Source organism: Chironomus tepperi, unplaced genomic scaffold, assembly GCF_022539635.2.
Source record: "Chironomus tepperi strain 1889 unplaced genomic scaffold, CSIRO-AGI_Ctep_v1 contig_85, whole genome shotgun sequence".
Lineage (NCBI taxonomy): Eukaryota > Metazoa > Arthropoda > Insecta > Diptera > Chironomidae > Chironomus > Chironomus tepperi.
The window spans coordinates 2,009,621-2,035,472 of record NW_027226207.1 but is presented as its reverse complement, the minus strand read 5'-3'; the positions used below and the strand labels follow the sequence as shown (position 1 = coordinate 2,035,472).

The following is a 25,852-nucleotide window of genomic DNA, read 5'->3' as shown; positions in this document are numbered from 1 at the left end:
GTAGCTGTTGACTCACTTATTTGTTGTTTGCTTTTCAGACCGATCAAAGATTGAAATGTTATGCTCGACTAAATACATATTTACATGATGGATGATTGAGAAAACTCAACGATACAGATTATGTGACTAGCTTCTTTGTTATGTGTCTTTTGAGTCTGTCAACAAAGAAAAGTGGATTCATTATCTAAGCTGTAATCTAATCTGAAAGGAGTATTGAATTATCGAATGGAAATTACGTATTTTTTACTTTCAAAATTTAACTTTTTTTTTGCTTTTGAATCTGGAAGAAATTCAATTTTGCTTTTTTTGAACCTGAAAAATTCAAATCTGAAAAATCCGTTGAAAATTAAAACAATTTTTTTTTTGTTTTTTGAACTCATTTTTATTTACGATTAATGTGTGTGGCTTCTTCTGCTGTTATAATGATAATAATAATAACATGAATAATATATAGAAAAAAATTTCTTGTGGTCAATCTTACAAAAGTTCATGTTCTAAAACTCATAAAAATTTGTATACTTAATTTATGTCGATTTTTTTTTTAAAAACAAACTTCATCATACGCTATTGCTAAAAACAAATACTATAATAATTGTATCTCTTTTCATCATCTCCGGAAATTGATTATCATTACTTATGTGTTTTTCTTTACTAAGATGAGCGGACGTAAAAATTGATCTTTTTTTGATTTTTCATGCTATGTAATTGAATTTTTATATGTTGAATGTTTATGAAAATTTCTTTTATTTCCATTGCTGTTTATTAAAAAGTTTTTAAAGTACACACTAAAGCTATATGATTTCTTTTCAAGAGAAATTTTTGAAAATTAAAACATCTCGTTGTGAATTGTAAATCTTGTGTTTCTGTTTATGCTCATTTTCCTTCTCAAAGATGATCGACAATTTTTTTTTTCAGAATAAAACATTGAGTGAACTTCATATCATAACAAACATATCAATCGAACATTTTTACAGTATTTTTTTGAGTTATTTTTTTTTATTCCAACTTTTAAACTTTTTCTTTCATCAATGAACACATAATATTTTTTATGTTATGTATTTATGAATTTTATGTCACATTTTTTTTCACATAAACCTTATTATTCAAGACAAGATATCAATGGTTATTTATGCATCCATGACACGAAGGTAACGGTCGTTATTCAAATTATTTTGCATATATTTGGATGCTGAGACATGCTGGGATGTGGTTTCACTTTATTTGGTGTTTTTCAATGAGGAAATTTAGCATGAAACATGACTAGCATGTCTTAAGCTTAATAATTGCTTAAAATCCATCAAACGTATTTTAACGGTTTTTTGAATTTTAAATCTTTCGTTGATTTTCTTCGTTCAAAATTTCGAAATTAGTAAATTTGAATTTTTGAAAACTGTTAAATTTCGGAGTTTTTTTAATCTTTCGTTCAAATTTTGAACTTGATTTTCGATTTGAATTGTCGAAAACCGTTACGAGTTCAAAGTTTTCTGCGTCACCTCAAACTTGTTGACTGATAGCTAGCAAATTGAATTTCTCCAAAATTTTAGATTGTTTGCCAATAAATAAGTTTGAACAGCTTCACAAATATTCAATAATTTCATCAAATATTGTATAACTCATCTCAACATCCATGAGCAAAACAAATGAACATTTCCATCCTGATTGAATGGCTGGATATCAACATGCAACCTCCGATAGCATGTAAATGCATAAATCAACATCAAAAGATACATTCCAATATGTTGTTATGTTTATTATATTGTAAACGATTGTTGTTATTTCTTTATTTTATATTTTAAAAAATTGTAAAAATCCGAAAACAGGATGGTTCTTTTCCCGGAAAAATAAGCCGAAAAAAATGATTCCATTTTTCATTTTGTATCAAAAAAGTTTCACCGGTGGTATAATTGTGTTGTTATTTCTTGCATGTAGCATTACTTTTTAAAAATTTGTTTTAAACATTGTTTCATGGTTGTTTTCATTCATTAATAAATTGGTACTTCGAAACGTTAGTGGAATGATAAATGGATTTTTATTAAAATGTGTTTATTAATATATTTTTTTATTTACCATAGTTGAACATTTTTAATCTACTTATGTAATTTTTTCACTTTTTTTTTATCTTCACTACTATAAAACTTCGCATGAATTTCTATTTAATTCTTTAATTTTAAATGTATGTCCTTTTTTTATATCATGAATAAACTGTCTGTCTACGCCATCCATCTGTGTATTCTATCTTCATTTGAAAACTCGAAAAATTTAGATTTCTTATGAGTTAAGGGATAGTGAGAAGGATTAATTAGAATTAGATACAAAAATTGGCATTCTTTGCGTTTACAGTCAACCTGAAATTTGTTTAATTTTAGATTTAAACATATTAAAAAAATTTTTTAAAGTCAATTTTCTTTCATTTTTTTGGAATTATTGCAGCTCATACGTATTTTTGACATTAAAATTCAAGCCTAATTTGTTGCACATGTAAGGTTTAATGGATTGACATTGGCAAATGTTGATCTAGTGATGGTGATGAGCAAGAATTTCTCTGCTTAATTATTGCTATTCAAATGACAATTTATTTGATTTTTATTTGATCTTTTGTTTCCTTGGTGAGTTCGCTATGTTATTCTATCTATCTACATTCTGCTATTTTTAGGTATCAGTTATCGTTTCAATTGGTCGGTGTCACATTTGAACTCAAAATTCATTTTAATTCTTTTTTTTATTTGACATTTTTTCCAATTCGAGCATTTCTTTGAGCTTTTGTTTGAAAACCTTACAAATGTTTAAAGCTGTTGTATGGTTTTTGTTTACGCTAGGGGAGAAACAGCCTGAAACTTTTTTGCCTTTCAAATTGTATTTGGTGTCATTTTAGAGTCAAACTACTCGATTTCCTCAGCAATTTCTATGGATATTCCAAAATACATTCCTTAGCTATAACTTTTGTTATTTTTTAAGTCTTACCAAGGCAGCATCAATATAGAAATTGATAAAATCCTTTTCCTAATTCCTAGAAGCTCCCTAGGTTGTTTTTCCCCTGTATCAAAGCTTAATAGACTTTTAAAATTTAAAATTACGTTAAAAATTTTCCTTTAAAATATAAAAAAGTTCAACATTTTATCAAAAATTAAATCAGATAAGTTCTCAAACTTTAGACATTTCCACTAACGGAGACTTGACTTTTAATTCGTTTATTTATTTGTATATAATATTATGAAATCTTCCTTTTTTAATAACAAACTTAACAAAACGAGTCTGAAATATGTACTTAGTAAAAGATAATAAGAAATATATTTGATCTTTTTTCCCTTTTTTTGATTCTATTTAAATAGGTATAAAAATTTGCAAAATTGGTACAATCTTTAACAAAATTCTCGCAGCATAATAGCTCAATTTTGATATTATATTATTATAAAATGTTTTATATACGCGCATAATATAATGAAGAAATTTCTCTTTTTTACGCTAATATTCACCTCCACATCTTCTTCTGTTGCGAAAAGCGTCAATCAAGAATAATTAAAAGAATTTTACATCAAAAACTTTTTGCTTTACCTCTTTCACATTCTTTATTATAATTAATAAATCAACACTTCACTCAGCAGAATTGAATTTATAAATGAATTAAATTTTTTTTTGTTTTAGCATCGTAAAATTTTTAAAATTATCTAATTATTATGTATTTTTAATGCTTAATGACCATTTATGTAAATTTTTTAATGTTTAATTCTTTTATATCATTTAATTTTATGAATTTTTCTCTATATTAATGAATCATTAAACGTAGATTTGGCGATGTTTATGAATAAATTTTTACTTTTTTTTTTGTATTTTTTGTTTTTAGAAATTTTTCATGGTTTTTCTACTTTTATGGCCGTTAAACTTCTTGGATTGACCTAGGGCAGTGATTGTTGCTTTGTAATCTGATGGAGCTTTTCTTCAAAGTTCAAAGTTTAAAACGTGCTTTTTCAGTTTTTTGAACTTTAAAATCTTTGTTTACAAACATTTGGAATTTTTTGCTTTTCATGAAATTTCATTGAAAATCAAGCTTTATTCTTGCTACAATATTGATCTTTGTATATTATTTAACATGAAACATGCTAACAAGAAGATTCCAAGAGATCCAGAGCTGTTAAAACATACCAAATTCACTTTTTACGTTTTTTTTAAGAATTCAAGCTTAAATCTCAAGAAATCCTCCAAACAAATCCAATGCTTATTCTAAATAAACAAGCTCATATTCAATCTACGTATAAAACTGAGCATCTGATGATTATCTTCAAAATTCAATGTCGATTTATCAAATATTCAGGTCGTTAACCTCAAAATTCATCAAATATTTTCCATACTCATAAAAAGCTCGATTATCAACCCACGACATGATTCCATCAATTTTTAATAAATCCAATCGAAAACTGATTTTACATCCTCAATCATTGATCTCATAACCCATAAGATATTAATATACATGTCACGTTTCGGTACCAAATTCACATTTCATATGACTACTAAGCAACAAACTTTACCGCCCCGCGAATCACTCGAGATGATCTAACGGCATTCATTTTATACTTTGTTGAGCTTATTCAGTTCTTCATTGAGAAAAAAAGGTTTTTTTTATCATTATTATGCATATATCCTTGTTTTAGTCCATTTGAACAAAATAATTCTTTAAATTAACTTTAATTAATAAAAAATATTCTTATGCAAAACAGTGATTCCTATCAATCTTTTACTATTATGCTTGACACATCTACTTACTTTTTTAAATACTTTTTTAATTTTTTTTTTTCTTTCTTTTTTTTAATCTTCGACAAATTTAATTTTTTTGTGAATTTCATTTATGCTTAATACTTTTCAGTATCTGGTGCAGGATCTTCAGGCTCTGTTACCGTAATTTCGGTAACCTCCTTCACCATCTGCACTTTAACCTGGCCTCATATGGTTTCTGTGACATAGACTTTAAAGCTGGCTGGAGAGTTTGTACGACGTACGGCAAATGGAACAATGATGCCCAATGCAATCAAGATAATTGCAATCGAGTTAATTATGATGCCCTCTTCAACCATTGTGGAATATGAATCTTTGCTGGAAATAGAAAAATTTCAAATAAAATTCATTAAATTCCTTCCAAGAAGATCAAAAAGCAGCAATGACTTACCCTATATCGTTCAAAGCTTTTTCAGTGAAACCTGTAATTGCAGCACCGATGGCAAGCATGAATGTAGCAACCCCCACGCTTGCATGAATTGGTACCATTGTCGAGCGGAATTTGTATGTAGCATTTTCGCAGCACAGCAAAACGAGGAAGCTATTAATTAATTAATTAAAACGGAATTAAATAAAATTGAAGTGTTTATGACATCCATTAACATTAACGGACTTAATCTGCATACGAACCTGAAGAATCCAATGACAAATTGGAATACAAAAAGTCCCATACAGATGAGACCGAGCCAGGAATGTAATGAGTAAAAGTGCGGTGTTGCTGTTTGATTCTTCGAATCAAATACGGCGAGAAAGCCGAGAACAATGCATGGAATCGCACATGCATGGAAGAAAGTGTGACAAAGTTTCACAATCAAGTTTGAGCAGCATCGGCAAATGCGATAAAGAAGAACGGCTAAATTAAATGGAAGAGAAAAATGCGTTTGAAAATCGAAAGTAAATGTGCTTAATGGTCTGTCTTACAAAAACCAGCAAGTGTGATATATCCAGCAATCATCAATGTCGGATGGAAGTTGAATTGTTTTGCGGGATCCTCGAGACTATATCCTTGTCGATAGAAAATAACCCAGAACACAGTCATCACGATTGAGGATAATAAAAGGATACTCGACGTCACCACAACGAATATGTATTCGCACCATGATCCACATTGCCATGTCGATTTTTCATCGTCATCATAACGTCTGTAAATAAAATAATGAAATGTGAATTAAAAAAAATTTAGCGTTGACATTAAAAATGATGTTCAGCCATATCATAATTACTGATAAACATTTTTTAATTGTCACATGAAACATAAAAGAGAGATCAACATCATTTTCGCTTACAAGACAGTTAAAAATTTCTCGAAAATGTGACTAAATTAATTCTCGTGTAATGTGATATCTCGTATATTGATCATATTTGTGGCTTATGCTGGATTTAGCTTTTAATATATGTATAACATCGTGTGAAAAGGTTGAAGAATATATAAGGTGCATTAAAGTCAATTGAAGGACAGGAAAGTTGTGTAATCTACTTATTAAATACATTAATTATCTTTCCATGTAGGACTTTAATGACTTATTTATTCATTAATAGAGAAATTAATGTTAATACTGGAAAGATCATGCTGTATTTTCTGAAATTTACAAATTTCATTATCTCCAGGATATTCCACTAATTATTCATGATCTTACACATGTTGCTATAGTTTTGAACAAGTTTTAAATATTAATTGCTGATTTGAAAGTCTTAATTCAAGTAAAATTCAATAATTTTCACAAAGATTACTTTTTTAAGATGTAAACAAAATTAAGTTCAAAAAAGTTCAAAAATTCTAGTACTAAATTTTTTTTGTCCTAATCTAGTACTTAATAATCTATTTCCAAGCAAATCTTGTATCTAAAGCTTCCCAGACTAACGGAAATGTAACCCAGTAGTCGCAATCATCCAGAATGACACGAAAGTCATAAAAAAATTATACGAGAATTGCATAACTAAATCAGAATTTGTGTAAAATACATAGCTATAAATTATCATAAAATAAGCTTCATTCTCCGTCATTTGCGTATATTTTAAAGATTTATACATTTTATAGTGCACGACATAAATTTTAATTGCCCTTGAAACTTTTTCATATAAATTTTTATGAACCTCACGAATCTGTTCCGCTGAGTTATCAAAAAAATAAGTGTTAAATATGTACCAAAGTAGTTTATCATGAACGATTTTATGATTAGCACTTCAAGCTTTATAGATCATAATTAAGATCAATTAAAAAAGTTTAAAATAGTGTCGAGTAGACGGTTGAAAAATGACACTTGGATATAAATATGAAACTAGCGTTTGATGAGAGGAAATTTTTTCCGCAGCCCTTACGTCATGTTGACATGCGGCTGATAATTTTTAAAGTCATATGAGAAAGAATCTTGCCATTTTGTACTAATTAACTTCGTCTGATGCATATCTTATTATTATCTTAGTTAAATATTTGTTCATTTAAAAATTACTGTTGCTCTCCATCGTATACAGTATGTAAATAAAGTTATTTGAGATCAAGACATTCAGTTTAGTCAGGAACCCACTTTTTCTCTATTAAAAATAAAGTTGAGAATGAAAAATTTCTTTTTAAATGAAAATTATTTTTGCATTTTACATAAATTTGAAATAATGGAATCAATTTTTCAATTTAAGCATGTATACATATCAATATTCTACATGAGAGCGTACGCGAAGTAAGTCAGTTGGTAAATTAAATATATTTATCGTCGTATTGCTGACATCATCACAAAAGGCAACAAGCATTTCTATGACGATTGTCGACTTTATTTTCCATACAGCTTTCAAATTGATAGATAGCTACAATAAAAATGTACAAATTGATTGACATGCATGAATGCATCATTCATTTTAGCACATAAAAAAATGGTGCGAACATCTAGATTTGGCAAACTTATATTCGTTAATGGCATTTAAGAAAGATGAGTAAGGCAAGTGGTTGAGATTTGTCGGGAAAATGCTGTCGTTTCTATTGTTTGTGCTTAGAAAAGAAATTTATTTACTTTCCCGAGATCTTACGATTAAGTTCAAAAATTCAACGGTTTTCAAAAATTCAAATAAATTTGAACTTTAATTTTTCACACATTTTTGAGATTTTAAGCAGTAAACACTTAAAATTTTGTATTTAATTAAGACAACAAACTGTTTAATCTTCAAGATCTACACAATTAAGAAGTAAGAAGGAACGGCAACAAGTAAATCAACAGTCAACAAGCTATTTTAAGCTCAAAAATTAGAAAATTCGCAGTATTATAATAAATTAACAAGTTAAACTAGAACAATACGAAAATTTCATTAGCAAATTGCCTCAAAAAATAGTTGACACTCCAAAAACTTAAGTCAATAAATCACGAAAACATCCAGCTAACTATAATTATTGCGATGACAGGAGAAAATTTTCACACTTAAAGTAAATTAAATTTTCCAAAATTATTTCCAACATAAACACCGAAAAGAAGCGACTCTCACGGTCATTTCACTTTATCATCAGCGATAAAGATCTTTCTATTGCATAAATTGAGCCACAAAACTCTGATGATTTAGCATAATTATATTTAAATGACTCTCGCTTCATCTCGTTCCACCAACTACATAATTTTCATCAAGAGCTTATGATTTCATAAGGCATAAGAAATTTTACTTTCGTTTTTCTTTTTCATGATCATGGTCGCAGTCGGCAGCAATAACATTTCTCTATATTATCTATATCAATAAATGTATAATGGTATGTATGTCTATATATATGTAATACAAAACACGTATTCATGCTGTTGTTGACAAGCATGTGCTATGAATCGAATAAAAAAGTAATATAAATGAATAGACCTTGTTCATACATACATATTGAATCTTTTCGATGATTAGAAGGTTTGTGCAATAAATAAGTTGTAGAAAGTTGCACATTTACAAGCACAAATAGCTCTTTATTCATAAATAAGCAATAATTAACTTCTTAAAGAGAGAAATGTTATGAAAATACATGAATAATAATAATATTTAAGCTCGTCTTCACATTACCATCCATTGATTGTTAAACTTAGCGGAAGCATTATTGTATTTGAAAATCAATTTTACTTCTTATTTATAAAATAATCCAATTCATGTATTCTTTCCTCCTTTTTGTTATTGGAAGAAATAAAAATTAATTTTTTGGACGCGATTGTCATTACTGGAATATATTTATTCGATAATTGAAAATGATTAATTTCGTTGAATTTATTGTTATTACTTGGGAGGCACTTATACATTTTATTTCATCAATTATTCAACAATCAAAAATAATAATAGAATGTGCCCGTGCACACGGCAAGCTTGAATGAAAGTGAAATGGGGGAAAAAAAAAATCATTTTTCCTTCCTGAAGATTTCATTTGGGAATCGTTAAAAGCTCAGCAGAGATAAAAATTGATTTTTTAACTAATTGAATTAACAAGGAAGTAATTTTGAGCAAAAGTTTGTGTACATACTTCAGCAAAGAATCTTCTTATATTATTAAAGTAACATTCTTTCAATTATGAGCATTTGGGAACAGATGTGATGAAGTAAGAAGGTTACTTAATAGTTCTTAATCTTTTATTAATAAGGTCTTTAAGACTGACTCTTTAGATAGCATTAAATCACGTGGTATATTAAGAATTCATTGAGAGAAGCTGATTATATAGACAGTATTACAATAAAGCAATTCTAAACAATTGCCTGAAACCGGCTCTATCACTGGCTACCGACTTTCTACTACAGTTCAAGTGTAATACTGTCTACCAACAACTTCCTCCCATGAGTTCTTTAACTGCCCTCGTTATATTTTGTCATCTGCAAAGTCAGATCTGGATCTAGTTGAATATCCAGAGATGATTGGGATATCTCCTAACTACATCAATGCTTAGATGACTTAATTTCATTCCTTTAAGAACAAAATTGAGAAACTTTGCAATGCTTGCTTTAATCTGATTAACGTAATTCAAAAGTTTTATTAAATTAAATTTAGTAATAATAAAAAGAGACTCATTTTAAATGGAAATTGCTCTTATTTGTAAGCCAAGAGGATTCAACTGAAATGTGTCGAGAGTAAATTAATAAATTCAGTATGTAAATTAATGATTCATTGAGAATCGTGTGTTGAGAAAGTCAACGTTTAGTTTAAATTCAAATCATGCATAGAAAATTATTTATGTCTGGGACAGACTCAAAAATTTGGCAGCCTAAATCAGGTACACACAGTGATATCTAGCACGACCATTGTCAGCCTAAATTGTGATTCAGATAACGAGTTCTGTATTACAATTCCTGAATCAAAATGACCCAAATGAAGCAATTTGAAAAAATTGATGTGCTGTTGTCTTTGTAAGCACGTGACCCACGATAAAAAATTCACTTTTTAAAGGCAAGATTCTTTGTGCATATTCAAAAGCTTCACCGTTTTGTAGACTCAATTTGTAATTTAAATAAAGCAATTTCTCACTACCATCCGACCCCTTTCATCTTGCCTTGATTCACTTTATCTACACTGGAAGTTACATTAAGAATATCAAGACACAGTTTATAGTCACAGCATTCTTTGAGTAAATAAAGTAATTTTTCACGTATTACATTCCCATTCAATTTACTAAATCAAATTAATGATTACAGATTCTCAAGAAAAAAAGATGGAAGTGCTGCAGAAATTCTCACTACACATTTCATGCCCTTTTGAAATTAAATTAGACTTCCATGTTACCGAGAGATTATCAAGACACTTTCCTTAGTAAGAATAACTTGGACGGTGGCGATAGAAAAACTTTCATTTTCTTCTTTTACTATCAAATTCAAGCTACACACCTGTCATGATAATAAAATATATTAGTTTCTTAATGAAAGTTTAAGCGCATTTATTTTTATACACACACAATATGTATATGTGCATCAAGATGGGGTCACTTGGATGTTTGTGATGTCGTGACCAAGTTAAATTTGCGATTTTACAGCTACATGAAGTAGAATCTGAGCATGTGAAAGTATGGACTCTGTGGTTCGAGTGATAATGCAACAGATTGGAAAATGCATAAAACTTTCTTTGGTGAGGAAGAAGGTTCAATTCCTGCTAAACATAATATATGAAAATTTCAAACTAGTTGTGGTCGAATGGGAATCGAACTTGTCCCTTACGACTTCTGATCATGTGATCTTATCACTGAGTTATCAGTAGTTGCTTCAAAGCTTGGCAGAATATCAACCTTAACTAACAACAAATTCGAAGTAGACTACGCATGAAATTCGAATCAACTTTGAGTATTAGCTCTTAACTGAGCATCTCTGTAAGTACTGTAGATGCAACTTAACTTGTAAATCTCTATTAAAACCACATGTGTTACAAGATCTCTTAGATGTAAATGTCCAAACCTTGATATGCATGTTACATCTTACGCACATCTGCATTGAAACCATTGACAGACATCAAAAAAGAAAATTTACTTTTTTATGCTTCTTCCCATGTCATTTACTAGCAAACACACATTGATAAAAAAAATTTTATGTGTCGAACTTACGTTTGAGCACCGTTTCGCGGCATTCTTGACGATTTTACTCGTTTATTATCCACTTTGAAACTTGAAAATTGAACAGCTTCTCAAAAAATTTTCGTCTTCTTACTTTCTTTATGTCTTATATCTTTTTAAGACAGAGTTTTTCTCACTAGATTTGTCACAGAACTGCTAAAAATTGATTTTTAGGCTATCGCATTCTCTCGTGTTTTTCGGAATGAACTTTAATTAAATAAATGATTCAATTAGCATTAATTAGAGCTTGACAGATTGATCTTTTTACTTCTCGTTTTCGCAGGAAATGGAAAGAACTTTTCGTTTATCTTGATTTCACTCGCCCTTCTCTTCTCTTTACATCAATTATCAATTCACTTATGTAGACATGTATATATATAATCTACAAGGTAAATCAGTTCTGTTTTCAACGTGCGAAAAAAAATTTTTATTCTATTTAAAAAAATATGAAATTTTTCTCAATTCTCTTCCTTCACGCGCGAGTCAAATGATAATAAGCAGACTAAAGTTATTGTTTTAGATCTCTTGTGCGAAACATGTACAAAACACGACTGAGAGTGCGATGGAAAAATAGTTTTTTTTATCGAAAGTAGCAGTCGCAAAAAACGGAAAGAAATGGAGAAGACAAAAATGTAATTAAAGTGAGTTTCAAAAAAAGTATCTCTTCTCTCTCCCGTATGTCTGATATTCTGTTGTCTATATATATGTTGTTTGTTGTATGTGATATTAAATGCATGCATACACAGAGAAGCGGAAAAAATTTCTCTCGCTCAATATTTTTTATTTGTTGTTTTGTTGTATCGTCCACTTAGCTTTATGTCCATCGTCATGATACATTTTCTTTTCTTACAAACTACTATTGTCGATGGCACTTACTTTATTGTCAAGTGCCGGAAAATTCAAATCAATTTTGTTTTTATTTGTATTCTCACTTAAGAGATTTAGTCTTTGATTTCTAATGGATATGACACTTAACTATCAGTTGAATGACTAGATATCATAAAACTTTTGTGAGCATTGAGGATTTTGTCATCATTAGCTGATCAATCAGCTTAGAAATTGAATCTTTTGATAAATTCTTATTGTAAATAATTGAAAATATTTTTGGCGGGAAATGACGTAGGATTTTCCCATCCACGCAAAATGGTCTTTCACATACATACTGTTTTTTTTTTCGTACATGCCATGCTACTCGAAAAAGGCTCACACATGAGAAAATGTATCACTAAAGTGAATTGATTTTTACCTATTTAATTGAAGGTCTGACTTCGGTTGTAAGTAAGAGAAAAACCAGATTGTCGATTGAGAATTAATGCACTGTATATCACAGTGACTGATTATAGTTTCATTTCCAATTCATTATTGTATCATTTTAGATTCTCGTTCAATTATTTATTTTTTTACACAGCTTCTTAAGGTTTTATGGCAAACGATTCAATGTGAAATATATCAAGTAAAGAACTTGAAGAAGTAAGAATGTTCTTTCGTTTTATACCTTAAATGAATGTGAGAGTAAAACGATGATAATGAAGCATTGTAATTTGGAAAATGTGGTATGAAATCTTTATTTTGAAATGGGTTTGAGTTTGTGAAGTTTTGATGTTGTTAGCAATTCTTCTTAATTTTAATGTTGGTGCAAATGCATTAATTCAGACAGTACATTATGTAACTCTTTTGATGATGAAATTGCTTTTTATTCTGTGGTTTTGTTTGCTTAAGATGAGGAATTTTAAGGAGAACAAGAACAGTAAGCTTTTGTTAATTTTTTAGCTGAAATTTCACTTATTCCTGTACAAGTTCAAACTTCAGTGTCCAGACACCACTGGACCTCACTTGTAGCTACGTCCTTGAATGTATGGCTCGACTACTGCGGTGACGGTCGAGCCTTATTAAGCATAACAACATTTTCATTCAACTGAACAATTTAAAGCATAATTTCATCAAACTTTTAACTGCCTTTTTACAACTTTATCCATTAAATTAAAGCATGAAGCTTTTCATTTGAATGGACACATAGAAAGGAAGTAATTCAATTTTCATGGTATATCCAATTCTTGATTTATTTCAATCATTTGTCATTGAAATTTTATCTTGGACATAAAAAACTTTTATTATTTTCTCTTGTCTTCTTTCACTTCGACAAGCCCGATCACATTTTCATACTCAGACACAACATTCAATGCCAAATCTACAACTATTTACAGGTAATATTAATTGAATTCTTGAATAGTCTCGTTATCGTCAACATGCATGAAACAATACGAATTGTAGATGAACGAAAATATGTGAAAGAAAAGAATGAATGAATGACATGAAATGAAATGAATGTATATCGTGAGAGGAGCATAAATATAGACACTTCCACTGCCTTATTTTCTGTCTACATAATCATTTAATGTGTGTATTTTTATATAGATCGACATGAACATATCACCATGTGTTGCTCATTTGTCTCATTTAATTTATTTAATTCTAAATTATTTCAGAGAATATGAATAAAAATAAAGATGATTCTAAATGCTTCCTCTGCGGGTTGATTGATATCCTCTATGTAGTTGAAAACTAGAAGCATCATATGAATGACATACATAAATATGAGTATAATGGCATTTTATGTGAATAAAGAAGGAAGAAGATTGTGTAGTAAGAATTTTTGAATATCATTGCATAACTTGCACTTTATATGAATGCTTGTCTGCTGTGATTCACATGTCATTTTCATGATTTTCTTAAAGAGACTTCGTTTTATGAGAAAACGTTATTTAAAGAATTTGAATTTTTGAAAGTTCAAATTTTGAACTTGAGGAATTTTAAATTTTAAAAATCCGTTGAACAGCAAGAATGACATAATTTTAAAGCTAAGAACGCTAATGTCATAAAATATTGAAAGACTTTTAATAATACTTTTGATTAACATAATTTATGTAAAACTATATCCTTTCAATAGCATATAATAAGCCTTCATAATGACTTAAGAATGTAATTGAGCGTTTAATATTCAATCAGCATTATACTCGATATTCATACAGTCTATAATCTTTATGAGGTTACAAGTATGAATTGTGTCATCATAAATGTTCGTTAATGATCATTATTCATATTATATTACATGCTCAAACAGAAATCACGTAACAATGCCGATATTTTACAAGAGTAATCAAAAAAGAATCAAGAATGATACTTTCTAAATATTCATGACCTATCGTAACAGAATTACAATAAATAATGTCAACATTAGTACTATTGATTACTCTAAATCACTTAATATGTGTACGCACGCCGCTATTGTTGTTCACGAGTTCATTGAACTTTTCCTTAAAAAAGAAGAAAAACTAGCCCAACAAGTAGTTGCTTTTTGGTGTATAATCGCTATTAATTTGGGACATCGAATGCCTTAAAATTACTGATTGTGCCAAATAGCTTTTATTTCAATTTTGCGTGCCTTATGCAATCTAGCCAATTCTTTTCTTCTATCCTTGCTGGACTTTCACTTTTCGACAAAAGTACATATTGTAGATATCGTGAACATTGCAACTCATCATATAGATAGATATTTATCGATTGACTTAAGTATTAAAAATTTATAAGCTTAGGAATGTGTTGCATTATTCCGTAAACACCTGCTTGGATCTACTTATTTATTGTAGATTCTCATACTAGGTAGTGGAAATTGGAACAGTCAATTAAGCGTTTATTAGGAAGTTATAAACAATATTTAATATTTTAAGGACGAATGTATGTTGATGGGAATGTGAGTTTTATAGTCAAAACGATCATAAAATTTTCATGTGTTTAAATATGGAACTTATTTATGATGGTTGTAAATCATCTTTCATTAAGCATTAATTTGGAGAAAATTTTAAATTTTTAACGAACTTATTATATTTGAAAAATTCAAATTTAAAATTTCCGTTACAAAATTAACTTCCGTAACAAATTTGTTATAAAGTAAATAAGCACGTACAAATGAAAAGTGTCGAGTATCTTAAAATTGCCGCACGTGAAGTGGTAAAGTCCGGAAAACTTTGTCTCTAAGGACACTCGAAAATTACATCCATATTCAGAAATGAGAGAAGAATGTCCAACAAAAAAAAAAAAAACTTTACAAATCATCAATTAAAACTTTTACAACTTTTTACATTTGAAGCATGTAAACAGTCAAATGTAATAATGAAATAAGACGGATATCCTAATTGGATGATAAAACTTTTCATGTTGACACAATGAGAGTTAATTTTTCTCATATTTAACATTTATGAATTGCAGATTAAATGACTTACTTGTCTGGTGGTGGTGGAACATCATGCATTGGTGTAGAGCTTGGTGTCTTTTCAACTTCCATCATAGCTAATGGTGCTTCTGGCATCGGCGATACAGAATTATCCATAGGTGGTGCGTCACCAGCTTCGGCTGCTGCCTCTGAGGTTTTTCCTGCCTTATTCCCCAACTTGATGCCTTTTATCAAACTTTTTGACTACGAAAATTCACTTGCACTTGCTCACTGCTCTCGACTCTTTTGCCTAGACCTTTTTTTTTGGGTTAATCAGTGAGATTCTAGAGATTGTTTTAAGGAATAAAGGAAGATCATTTTTTGTGAGATAGAAAGACAAAAATCTTTTGCATATATCCATAAAAGGAAGTAGATTGTTGAAAAATGCAAAAAAGCACATTATGGAAAATAGAAATGAAAAAGGAAAGAAAAGCAGAATGGAGGTGGTTCATTATAAGATGATTGCTTCTGGCATTTTGCCTCATTTTTATTCTGTATTTGTATAAAGAAAATATATATCAACAAGAATCATACATTAATAGTATAGCTAGTGGAGAGGAGCATAATAAGAAATATGATGTCATAAAAGCTCTTAGAAATTCATTTGAAGAACGCTTAATGGAAATTCGAGAGAAGAAAGATGATGAGGAGGAAAATCAAAGTAAAGGAAGAAAAAAATTGTATGTAAAAATGCTAAAAGTGGTACATTGGTACATGATGATATAGTTTTCACAGCCATGCGCTTTGAAATCTTGCAAAAAAAATTTTTTTTTCCATAATATATATTTTATCTCTGTTGAGTGCTCGTATAGTTTCGCTATACGCTGATAAAAAATTTTCTCTTATATCCAATTGCTTGTTACTGTTAAGCTCCATTTTAATTAACTAGATATTGTAAATTGATAAATGGAAAGTGCTACATTTTTTGGGAATCTCAGAGAGTTGAATTTAAAGCCATAGCGACCGCTTAAAAATTAGTCTCATTTCCATCAGTCAAATCAATATATTACAAAACCACTACCGAGTGAAGAACTCTTTTTTATCACTGCCATCATCGTCATCATCATTCTTCTTCTCCACCATTATATATCCACTATATTACAGAGAAATAAGTGAAAAGTCACGTTCGTTACTATATGCAAGAATTCATATTCCATCTACACAGTATTATCAAAGGAATAATTAGAATCATAATTATTTAATAATCAAATTAAGAAAGCTAAATAAAGCGCTTCATTAGCAATCACAGATGCTGGATGAAGAAGGAAAAAGCATCTTTCGGATAAAGAGAAAACACCCAAATTTTTTTTTTTCTTTCTTCTTTTCTCTGCACTCGTAACTGAAAGCTTCACTTTTTTAAATTTCATTTAAAATTATAGTAATCCAATATGTATTTGCATTTGATGGATGAATAGGGATGCTGAACAATCTACTTGCTATTTGAATTTATTAATTTGATATTCACTTTTATTAATTATATTAATTTAATTTAGCGTACGCTTTATGAACTTTATATATTAAACCGAACGAAACGAGAGTTATCAGCAAACTGGTAGTACAATATAGAAAAGAAAACCGAAAACAGATTCCTGTAGCATTTGACGAATATGCGCAGTAAATAACCGAAAAAGCTTCTTCCTCTTTCTTTATCCAAACTTTTTTTTTTGTTTATATTTCAAACATTTACTATTTTTACAAGATGCTTCCCGATAATGCTTGCTATTAGTGATCCCCCCTCAATTAAATGATTTCTGGTGTGTAGTTTCTGTCAACACATCATTGTTGTTATTACATGACATCAGATATTGTCCCTTCCTTACTGTCTATTCACAGATTTTTTTCTTTGTCACGCGTGTGCTATTGTAAACATTAAATTCAATTCATTTATTCCTTACTTCGTGCATATATGTCCATGTGTGTATATACACATTCGTGCAATCCTTTATGACACCTGATTATTTTCATACATAACTCATTGTAGGATTGATAATAATATTAAAAACCTTTCATTATTTATCATTACGAAAATATTTTTCTTTTGGATGGCTAAAAATAAATAGAATTACATTATCGTGTTAGCTTTATCCATTAAATATAATAATTCCGGAAGCGAAACAATATAAAACGAGCGTTGATACTTTTAGTGCCAATGTACTTACGATAGATGGTGCTGATGTACTTGACTCTCATTCATTATTTTCTATCAACGGAAACTTACATTTTCACTCCTTGAGTGGATATGCTTCTATAAACATGAAAATTTATATGACATTCACATTATATTACAAAGTGAAAGTAAATGTAACGGAAATGAACTGCTAATATGTTGCAAAACGGTTGCATAAGCACGAAAGGAAAATCTATGACAGGAATAGGATGCTCTTTTTGTCAGGATAATGAACCTTGTAAGTTGTAAGTCGAACGGTATTTATGTAAATCATATTTATGTGGGAATTTAAATGGGTTTTAATGTGAATTACTTGACACTTCTGCTTTTCTTCGAGTTTTTGTAATTTATTACTAAAGTTTTGGATTACCTGCTTTTGGAGATCATTTATTATCCCTTTTGAGGCGATTTTTCTTGTGGGAGTTTGTCGTTGGCAAGAGGCCGTAGGAGGTTGTTTACATCTGGTCTCTTGTTTATTTTAAAGCCTATTATTTTATTTAAACTGGATTGTATTACTGAGTTAGACTGAATCTTGAATTTATCTAGTTTATTTTCTGTAAATAGACATTTTATTTGATTAATTGATTAAACATACTTACCGATCCATCTTAATCGTATTAAAATTAACAAAGAAATGAATGATTTCAAAATAAATGTTGATCAAAGGGACGAAAACTCCGAATTCGCTTTAAACAGGAAAATAACTATGAATTTGCTGTGATTTAAATTTAATTGACCGTTGAAAATTTGACTAACCTGTAATCAACAAGCAAAGAGTCAAGGCCAATTAAATAAATTTATACGGAAAAAGCCTACTGTGAAAAAATCAACTCCCAAAAAGAAAATTGGTGAAAATTATCCCATTTCCATTTCCTTAATTAACCTTCAAAATATCTGCCAAAAACAGCCATAAATCGCCACTAAGGAATAATTACAATCTCATTCAACCTTCATCATCAATATAACACAGCAGAATATTTTTCACGAACTTTTACGTGAACCTCATGCCATTAATTATTCACTTAAGGCAACAAAAAAAAATGGAAAACTGAAAATAAAAAGAATTTTTCATCACATCACATATATACCCTCCACATCAAGTCATTAATAAATCATTTCTTCTATCAACTGCAAGATTCTTTCACTCATTTACTGTATGAAGTTACAATGAATGTTTACCACACATACAATGGAACTTCGTTCTTTCTCCAATTTTTTGTTGTTTTCCCATCGCTCAGCTTTATTTTTATTTTTGTTTCAATTTTTCCTTTCCTCTCTTCTTTTTATGCTGTATATTTTTTGAAGAAAGCTTGCCATTCATACTGTAAATGTGGATCAAGGACATGAGAATATCGTTGAACGAAAATATATTCATTCGCATTTCATTTATATAGAATAGAATTTCAGTATCGTTCTGACTTTAAGCTGCAAAGGTGGAAATTTGAAAATTATTCACAAGAGAATATTTAGTCATGGTTGAGCAGCAGGAGAAAATTTTCTATCCTTATGTGTTGAGAAATCCTTAAGAGATTTTGGGAACCGCATGGGAATAATCAAGTCCGTCCATTTTAGTTCAAGAATAATTAAAACAATAAATTAAAGTGTCTTTAACATGAGTAATCGAAAGTAAGTTGTGGTTGGTGCTGTATATCCCAAAACTAGGACACTTGTTGGCCATTCCGGATGTAGATTATATGCATAATTCATTTACGAGGCTTTTTTAAGTGATAATTAAACAGTTTTTCTATGTTATACAATAAATTTGATTTTGTGAAGGTTATTGGGGTAAAATTTTCATTAACTTTGCTTGTGCTGTGCTTTTGCGGTCGCGAACCAGAATGATGAAGAAGAAGAAGTGATTAATTTAAAAGAGCCTAATCATCATCTTCATGAATAATCAATATGTTGTTTATTTGATAATCATTCTTCCGTTATTTATCAAGCACGCACTTCCTTCAAGTGTCATTTGATGATATGAGTGGTATTGAACTCGGCTATTTTTATACAATTTTCAAGTTCCATTGAATTATTAATTGTCAAATTAAATTATTATGTTCAATATGCATGCATACATATGATGTTGAATAAGGTTAACATAGGAGGGTAAAATCAATCTGAATGAAGCTTTTTAATGTGTATTGAAAGCGAAGCTTTTATGCGATTATCTTCGTCATTTTATAACAACAAACACAATTGAATCACAGTATCGTACCATTGCATGGGTAGTACCGGGATGTTTATGCATAAAATGAACAGGTTGGAAATTGTTGGGTGATTTTAGGTGTGATTTAGGCGCAGTTATTCTAATTTTGAAAATTCCTTATCCTGGATTGTTTAATTCGGAATCTTAAAGGTCTGACCAGTCTATTAAATGTAGTAAATTGTTGTTAATTGATTTATTTGATGAAATATTCAAATTCTCCTTTTAACGTACATTTTTTATTTGAATTTCAATTTGCCTTGAAAATTTGAAATTTCCTGAATTTGTTTTTGTTTTTAAAAATCACGAAATTATCATTTAAAATTTCAATTGTTTATTTTTAACTTAAATAACCTTAATTTTGTCACAAATGAAGCATCATTGCCGTAAGTTTATTTAATTTGATCCATTCTAAACTTGATTCTCAATCAATCAACTTCATACATCATCAAAACAGTCAAATTGACCTTAAAAATCACACTTATGCTAAAAATAAGCTACAAATTATAAAAATAAAAATCCATGGATAATGTAAATCAGATAAGTTGAGAGATTTGCTTCCATGAAATTGAATTTTTTCCCCATTTGGTGATTTGATGGGAATAAAAATTTATGTGCCACCTGATAACTGCATTGTTTACACATCTACGTCCTTAAAAAATAAGAAACGTGAAGAATATGTAAAGAGCGAAAGCTTTATGTCCTTTTGTATACAAAGCAGCTTGAGAAAATTTCACGAAAACATGAATTATGGAAATAAACATAAACTAAGTTTCATTCACTTTTAATATTATTATGGAATTCTTTTCCATAGTAAATAAATAGAATATTTCTTCTCGCCTAGGCAGCAAGCTATTTAGTGTATTTTTGGAATTCGACCAAGTAACAAGTCTGTAAACGAGCAAGAAGAAAAAACAGTTTCATTTCCATTTAAAATATTTTAAAAAAGTAATTGAGGTATTACTTTAAGAATTTATATCAATGAATATTTAGCAGGAGCTTACAATGACTTTAGATTCATTATTAATTCAGTGAGAACTTCTGTCGATAAAAATTTGCCTTTTCTTCTCACAAGCTACAAAAGAGCTTAAATGATAATCAAATATTTAGGTCATTTTCATGCTATTTCTTGGAGGTCAGATTTTAATCAGCAACCGTTTTAATGAAAAGAATGAATTGGCCTCTCGTGAAAATTTTTCGTCTGGCACATGGTCATCATAAAATTGATTTTATGTTTATTCTTATAAAAATACCTGAATCATTCGACCGTAGAAATTGCTTTACATCAATATAGGCAGTTCTATAGCAACGAACTAATTTTTCGTTTATAAATTCTAACAAATTCCTTTATATATAAACAGGAATTACGATGGTGATATATACCTGAGATCTAGAAGTATTTCTGAGCCTGAAATTTCATTTGGTTAGTTCCAATTCTATTTTCATTCCATATTGCAGCATTAAACTTTTCATCCATAGATAAGTCAGCAATCTGTACAAATCGATTTAAGCCAAAGCATTTTCCGTTCGAGTATATCCCTGTTGATGATTTGCATTATTATCGAAGGAGAAAGCCATGTAATTGCAAGAAGAGTGTAGTATCTGTTTTAGTTATAACTAATTCACTTGCATGCTCTAATTCACTCTTATTATCATTTTACTCTCTGATTGACGTGTCTATTGTATTACTTCTAGATCTCTTCCAAAGTAACCTTAGTCTTCAGTGTAATAATAATCGAAGTGAGCCGCTCCTTAATGGAAAAAGTACAGAGTACAGGCGAGCATATACTGAGAAACCGTGTATAGGAAAATTACCTCCAATCAATCGACCTTCGAATTTAAAAGTTGATGCATGTAAGTTTACTTCCTTCCTGTATTTTTAATAAGCTAATGATTTTATTCCCACAGATCCTTTTTTAACTGGACTTTATAGATCTGATTCATCACTAAATAATTTAAATTATTCAACTGAATATGACACCAACTTCTTCTCACGTCCTTATTCACCCCGAATAGGCCTAATTAGAAGGCCAACAAATATAAAATTGAATCCTGGTATTATGGACAATAGGTCCGAACAGAAATCTCAATTTCGTGCATATCCTGATCATGTGATAAGTTGTGCTCGACCGCCTATGATAAAGAAGCCTAACAATTTACATTTAGTTGGAAATATTGAACTCTTTCCTGAATATAAAAGTAAATACATTCCATATTCTGTGGACAGTATTAATCGGTCTAATAAGATACCTTGCTATCATTCAAAACACGAGAGACGAAAATCTAAGGAAGTAAAGGTTGATTGCGAAAGGAAAGATATTGTCGAGAGGAGACAACAGGAAGCACAAATTATGGAAGACTCGAGGCAAGTGAAGGAGGCAAAAATTCTTAATAATAACTATGGTGTGAGTTGCTCGAACCGTTACCATGAAAAGCTTGATTATGAAAATAACAACTACGTTCCGGAATATCGTTCGAAATATAGGGCAGTGATAGGAGAGAAAAGTGCACTAATTCCTCAACAAAGTCATTTTGAAAAGTACACAAATGGATACAATCCTATATCTGAATATAATAATCGATACAAGACATATGATCAATTTACCAAAAGTGCTCCAATTAAGAAACAGGATAATCTGTACCTTAAAGGAGATACTCAAATGAGACCAGAATACAAGGATCGTTACAAAGAGATTGATATGAAGTCATACAGTCGACAACAGTCTATTAAGCAACAAGATAATTTACATTCAGACGGACAGTTTCCTTTACAAGTGCCTGAATATAGTGAAAAATATAAAAGCTATGATTGTAGCACAATGCCTGAACGTTCAAAAGGACGTGAAGATTATTTATGCCTTAATGGTAATATGGATTATGATCCGGAATATCGTAACAACTATGTAGAGTTTCCAAGGCAACGACCGATTGTAAGAAAGCCTGCAACGCATATTCAATTATCCTCGAGTGAACGCCAAGAAAGAAAGCCTGATAATTTAAATTTGCCAATAAATGTTCCGCCAATTAGTCAAATTCATTCCGTTAAAAAGACTTCCAGAAATGAAAGCTTTGACAGCGATGAAATTCCAATTGAATCGACACCAGAATACAGAAAAGCAATGAGAAATTATATGATAAAAGAGCGTTCACCGTCAAGAGGACCAGCGCCGGAAGAAATACAAAAGGAAAAAGAGAAGGAGAAGAAGGCAAAAGAAAAAGTCGACCATAATAATGTCACAAAAATACTCACGGAAAATAAAGTTAATGTTCCGGAAGAGAAAATGTTTGATGAAAATAATGAAGTAATCGTTGAGCAGCTAAAGCCACCTTCAAATTTCAAAATTCCTACACGTTCACCGACAAGTTTGTCATTAGGTCGTGGCGCGAGTTATCCGATTGAAAAAGAGAAGTTCAGTGAACATTTGTCAGTGTCAAGGAAACCACGTAAGAATTACGATGTGTCATTTGACGATGATAATGTACGACCAAGGATGCAGACTGTCGATTTTGTTGATTCTGACAATGAAAATAACAATTTAGCAGCCCAACAACAACAGAGATATCGAGCGGAAGGGAATGTTGAGAATTATCAACGCCCTCAATATCCAAGGAAAAGTCCAAAATTCGGACGAAGAGCTGCATTGCCGAAAGAGGATTACCAAATAAGAAAGAAAACGAATGTAATTGAAGGAAATACAACATACTCACGAGACTATCGTCCTAATCGACATGAACAACGAGCATATCATGCTCAACCGTCCAATGCAATTCAATTTGCACAAGCTCCTGCTGATTCTCTTGCTAACAATTACCGTCCAAACTATGAGATTGATAAACAGCAAAGCTACAGGGAAAGTCTTGGAAATAATGAGCCATTTGTTGTATTGGATCGACAGCTTGCCAATAAAGTCAAACAGAGTTCATGGATGAAGAAGCAATGGTACGATACTAATTAAATACAATAAGTAGATTGATTTCTTCTTTTTTTTGAAAATCTATACATGCTTCACTTTATTTCTAATTCATTTGTATTTAAGAGGATAAAGAAACGATTAAATTGATAATAATGTCTTCGAAATTAATATTAAAAGCGCAAATTTTTTCAATAAATTGATTTATAATAATTACTTAGCTTCAATGTATATAACTTTGTGTTTCTTGCTTATTTGTTCGCTTTTAAAGCTTCAATGTCAATATCATCATCAAAAAGATTATATTTTGATAAATCTTCATCACCTGATTCTTCATCCTCTTCCGACTCATTCTCACTCCTGCTTTTGCTTGGTGACTTTTCCCTGCTCTTTTCGCGTCGTTGGTGTTCGTAGCTTTCTGACGATTTCCTAGTCCTGTCATCTCGTGACCTTGAGCGACTTCTTGTACGACTCGTTCTTCTCCTTTTTGGAGAATTGCTTCTAGAACTTGAGGAACTTGTTTGTGTGCTGCTTGAACTACTACTACTACTACTAGTACTTCTTGACGACGACCTATCACGACGGCGACTTTTACGCTTTAAATCCATTTCACTGGATGTTTTCTTGCGTTTGTTTTTTTTCTTTCGACCAAACTCATCATACTCATCTGAATCTGATGATATTCGTTGCTTGTATTCTACCTTTTCTCTTTCATTAAATCCACCTCCGAGACCTTTAAGAAATCAAAAACATGGTGATAAATTAATTATAATTGTCAATTTTTAAGATCCAGTTAATCACTGAAGTTGAAAGCTTAATCAAAAAGATTAAAGTGCATTAAAGAAGTTTTGCAAAGCTTGTCACTTTCAGTAAGAATATAAATTAGAAAAAGCGTTTAAATACATACTAAAAATACCATAAAATACCAAAAATTACCCGTTCTTTCATCCTCTTCTAGGAATTTTTTTGCATTGCATATGTTGCACTGATTCCTTCTGGCCCTAAATTTAATCAAAAGTACATCCAGCAAATATTATTATCATCAATTAACAAGAAATTGATAAGAACCAACCAATTTATATTGCCACATTTTGTGCAGGCCCAGTCATCAGCGCTAGAAAATAGAAAAAGCCGGTATGTTATTAATCTATTGCATCAAAATATGCATTTTTTTGCATACCTAAACAATCCTTTGCTTGATTTTGCTAGAGCAGAACCAATGCCAGCGCTTCCTTTCTTTTTTGGATCTTCTCGAGGTTTTTTGCACCGATTACAGCTATCACGTCTTGCAAAATTTAAATTATTGCATCTTATGGACAAAGAAGAAAATTTTTGTAAGCAATAAATAGCAGAAAATCAATATGAAAGAATTAATTAGCGATTTAATACAAACAACTCACGATTTATCCGGACAAAACCAATCTCCGGAATTTTTATGAAAAGGTTTTGAGGATTTACTACTTTTGGAAGATGACATGCTTTATAAAAAAATCTTAAAAAATACTATAAAGATAAAAATTTGTTCAAACAAGAAAAAAAAAGCTTTTCAGAACTAGCAACGAGGTTTGTCAAGTTTTTATATGATTATTTTATGCTGTTTGTTTTGATGTTTTATGTTGCGGATGAAAACAAAAGGGCAATTTAAAAATTTTATTGTTTAACGGTTTTGAAATTTTTGAAAAATTTTCCGAAAATAATTTCGAATGTTTACTTTGCAGACCAAAAATTTTAAATTTAATTCAAATATAAGGAGTTTCTAGGTATCAATAAAGACACAGGGTCTTATCTAGTACTTGCTAAATAGATGTTTTACAGGTATTTAATATAGTTTGTCTAATAATCATAGTTGAAAGCTGGTTTTTTGATTATTCTTTACTTTTTCATTAAAATAAGTTTCGAAAATTCTTCTGTACATAATAATTTGAAATTTTCAATAGTCGTTGTTTTTTTCTAAAAAAAAAAAAAATAAATAAAAATTCTTAATATTAACTATGTTAAAAGACTGACA

At 30.1% G+C, this 25,852-nt stretch overlaps 3 protein-coding genes across 5 annotated transcripts; 1 reads left to right on the top strand and 2 right to left on the bottom strand.

The window, feature by feature from the left end:
* Window positions 1–396: 396 nt before the first annotated feature.
* Window positions 397–17,110, bottom strand: nemy (no extended memory). Of its 2 annotated transcripts, none has more exons than XM_070634331.1 (6): window positions 17,032–17,110; window positions 15,577–15,850; window positions 5,689–5,909; window positions 5,398–5,620; window positions 5,159–5,308; window positions 397–5,085 (listed from the first exon to the last, which is right to left on the bottom strand). In XM_070634331.1, the coding sequence occupies exons 2-6, from the start codon at window positions 15,681–15,683 to the stop codon at window positions 4,935–4,937; spliced, it is 852 nt and encodes a 283-aa protein (XP_070490432.1). In that variant the 5' UTR covers window positions 15,684–15,850; window positions 17,032–17,110; the 3' UTR covers window positions 397–4,934. The 2 variants fall into 2 exon arrangements, with proteins under 2 accessions (XP_070490432.1, XP_070490433.1); XM_070634332.1 differs by lacking the exons at window positions 15,577–15,850; window positions 17,032–17,110 and adding exons at window positions 11,288–11,503; window positions 11,565–11,831.
* Window positions 17,111–19,198: 2,088 nt separating this feature from the next.
* Window positions 19,199–24,019, top strand: LOC139085879 (uncharacterized). 2 transcript variants are annotated; one of them, XM_070634061.1, is made up of 5 exons: window positions 19,199–19,359; window positions 21,295–21,356; window positions 21,413–21,511; window positions 21,629–21,787; window positions 21,842–24,019. In XM_070634061.1, exons 1-5 carry the CDS (start codon window positions 19,346–19,348, stop codon window positions 23,887–23,889), a joined length of 2,382 nt encoding a protein of 793 aa, XP_070490162.1. In that variant the 5' UTR covers window positions 19,199–19,345; the 3' UTR covers window positions 23,890–24,019. The 2 variants fall into 2 exon arrangements, with proteins under 2 accessions (XP_070490162.1, XP_070490161.1); XM_070634060.1 differs by having other exon boundaries at window positions 21,413–21,787.
* LOC139085885 (zinc finger Ran-binding domain-containing protein 2-like) lies at window positions 23,902–25,447 on the bottom strand. Its single transcript, XM_070634069.1, has 5 exons — window positions 25,245–25,447; window positions 25,025–25,153; window positions 24,917–24,958; window positions 24,781–24,845; window positions 23,902–24,577 (listed from the first exon to the last, which is right to left on the bottom strand). The coding sequence occupies exons 1-5, from the start codon at window positions 25,319–25,321 to the stop codon at window positions 24,096–24,098; spliced, it is 795 nt and encodes a 264-aa protein (XP_070490170.1). The 5' UTR covers window positions 25,322–25,447; the 3' UTR covers window positions 23,902–24,095.
* Between the last annotated feature and the right edge of the window lie 405 nt (window positions 25,448–25,852).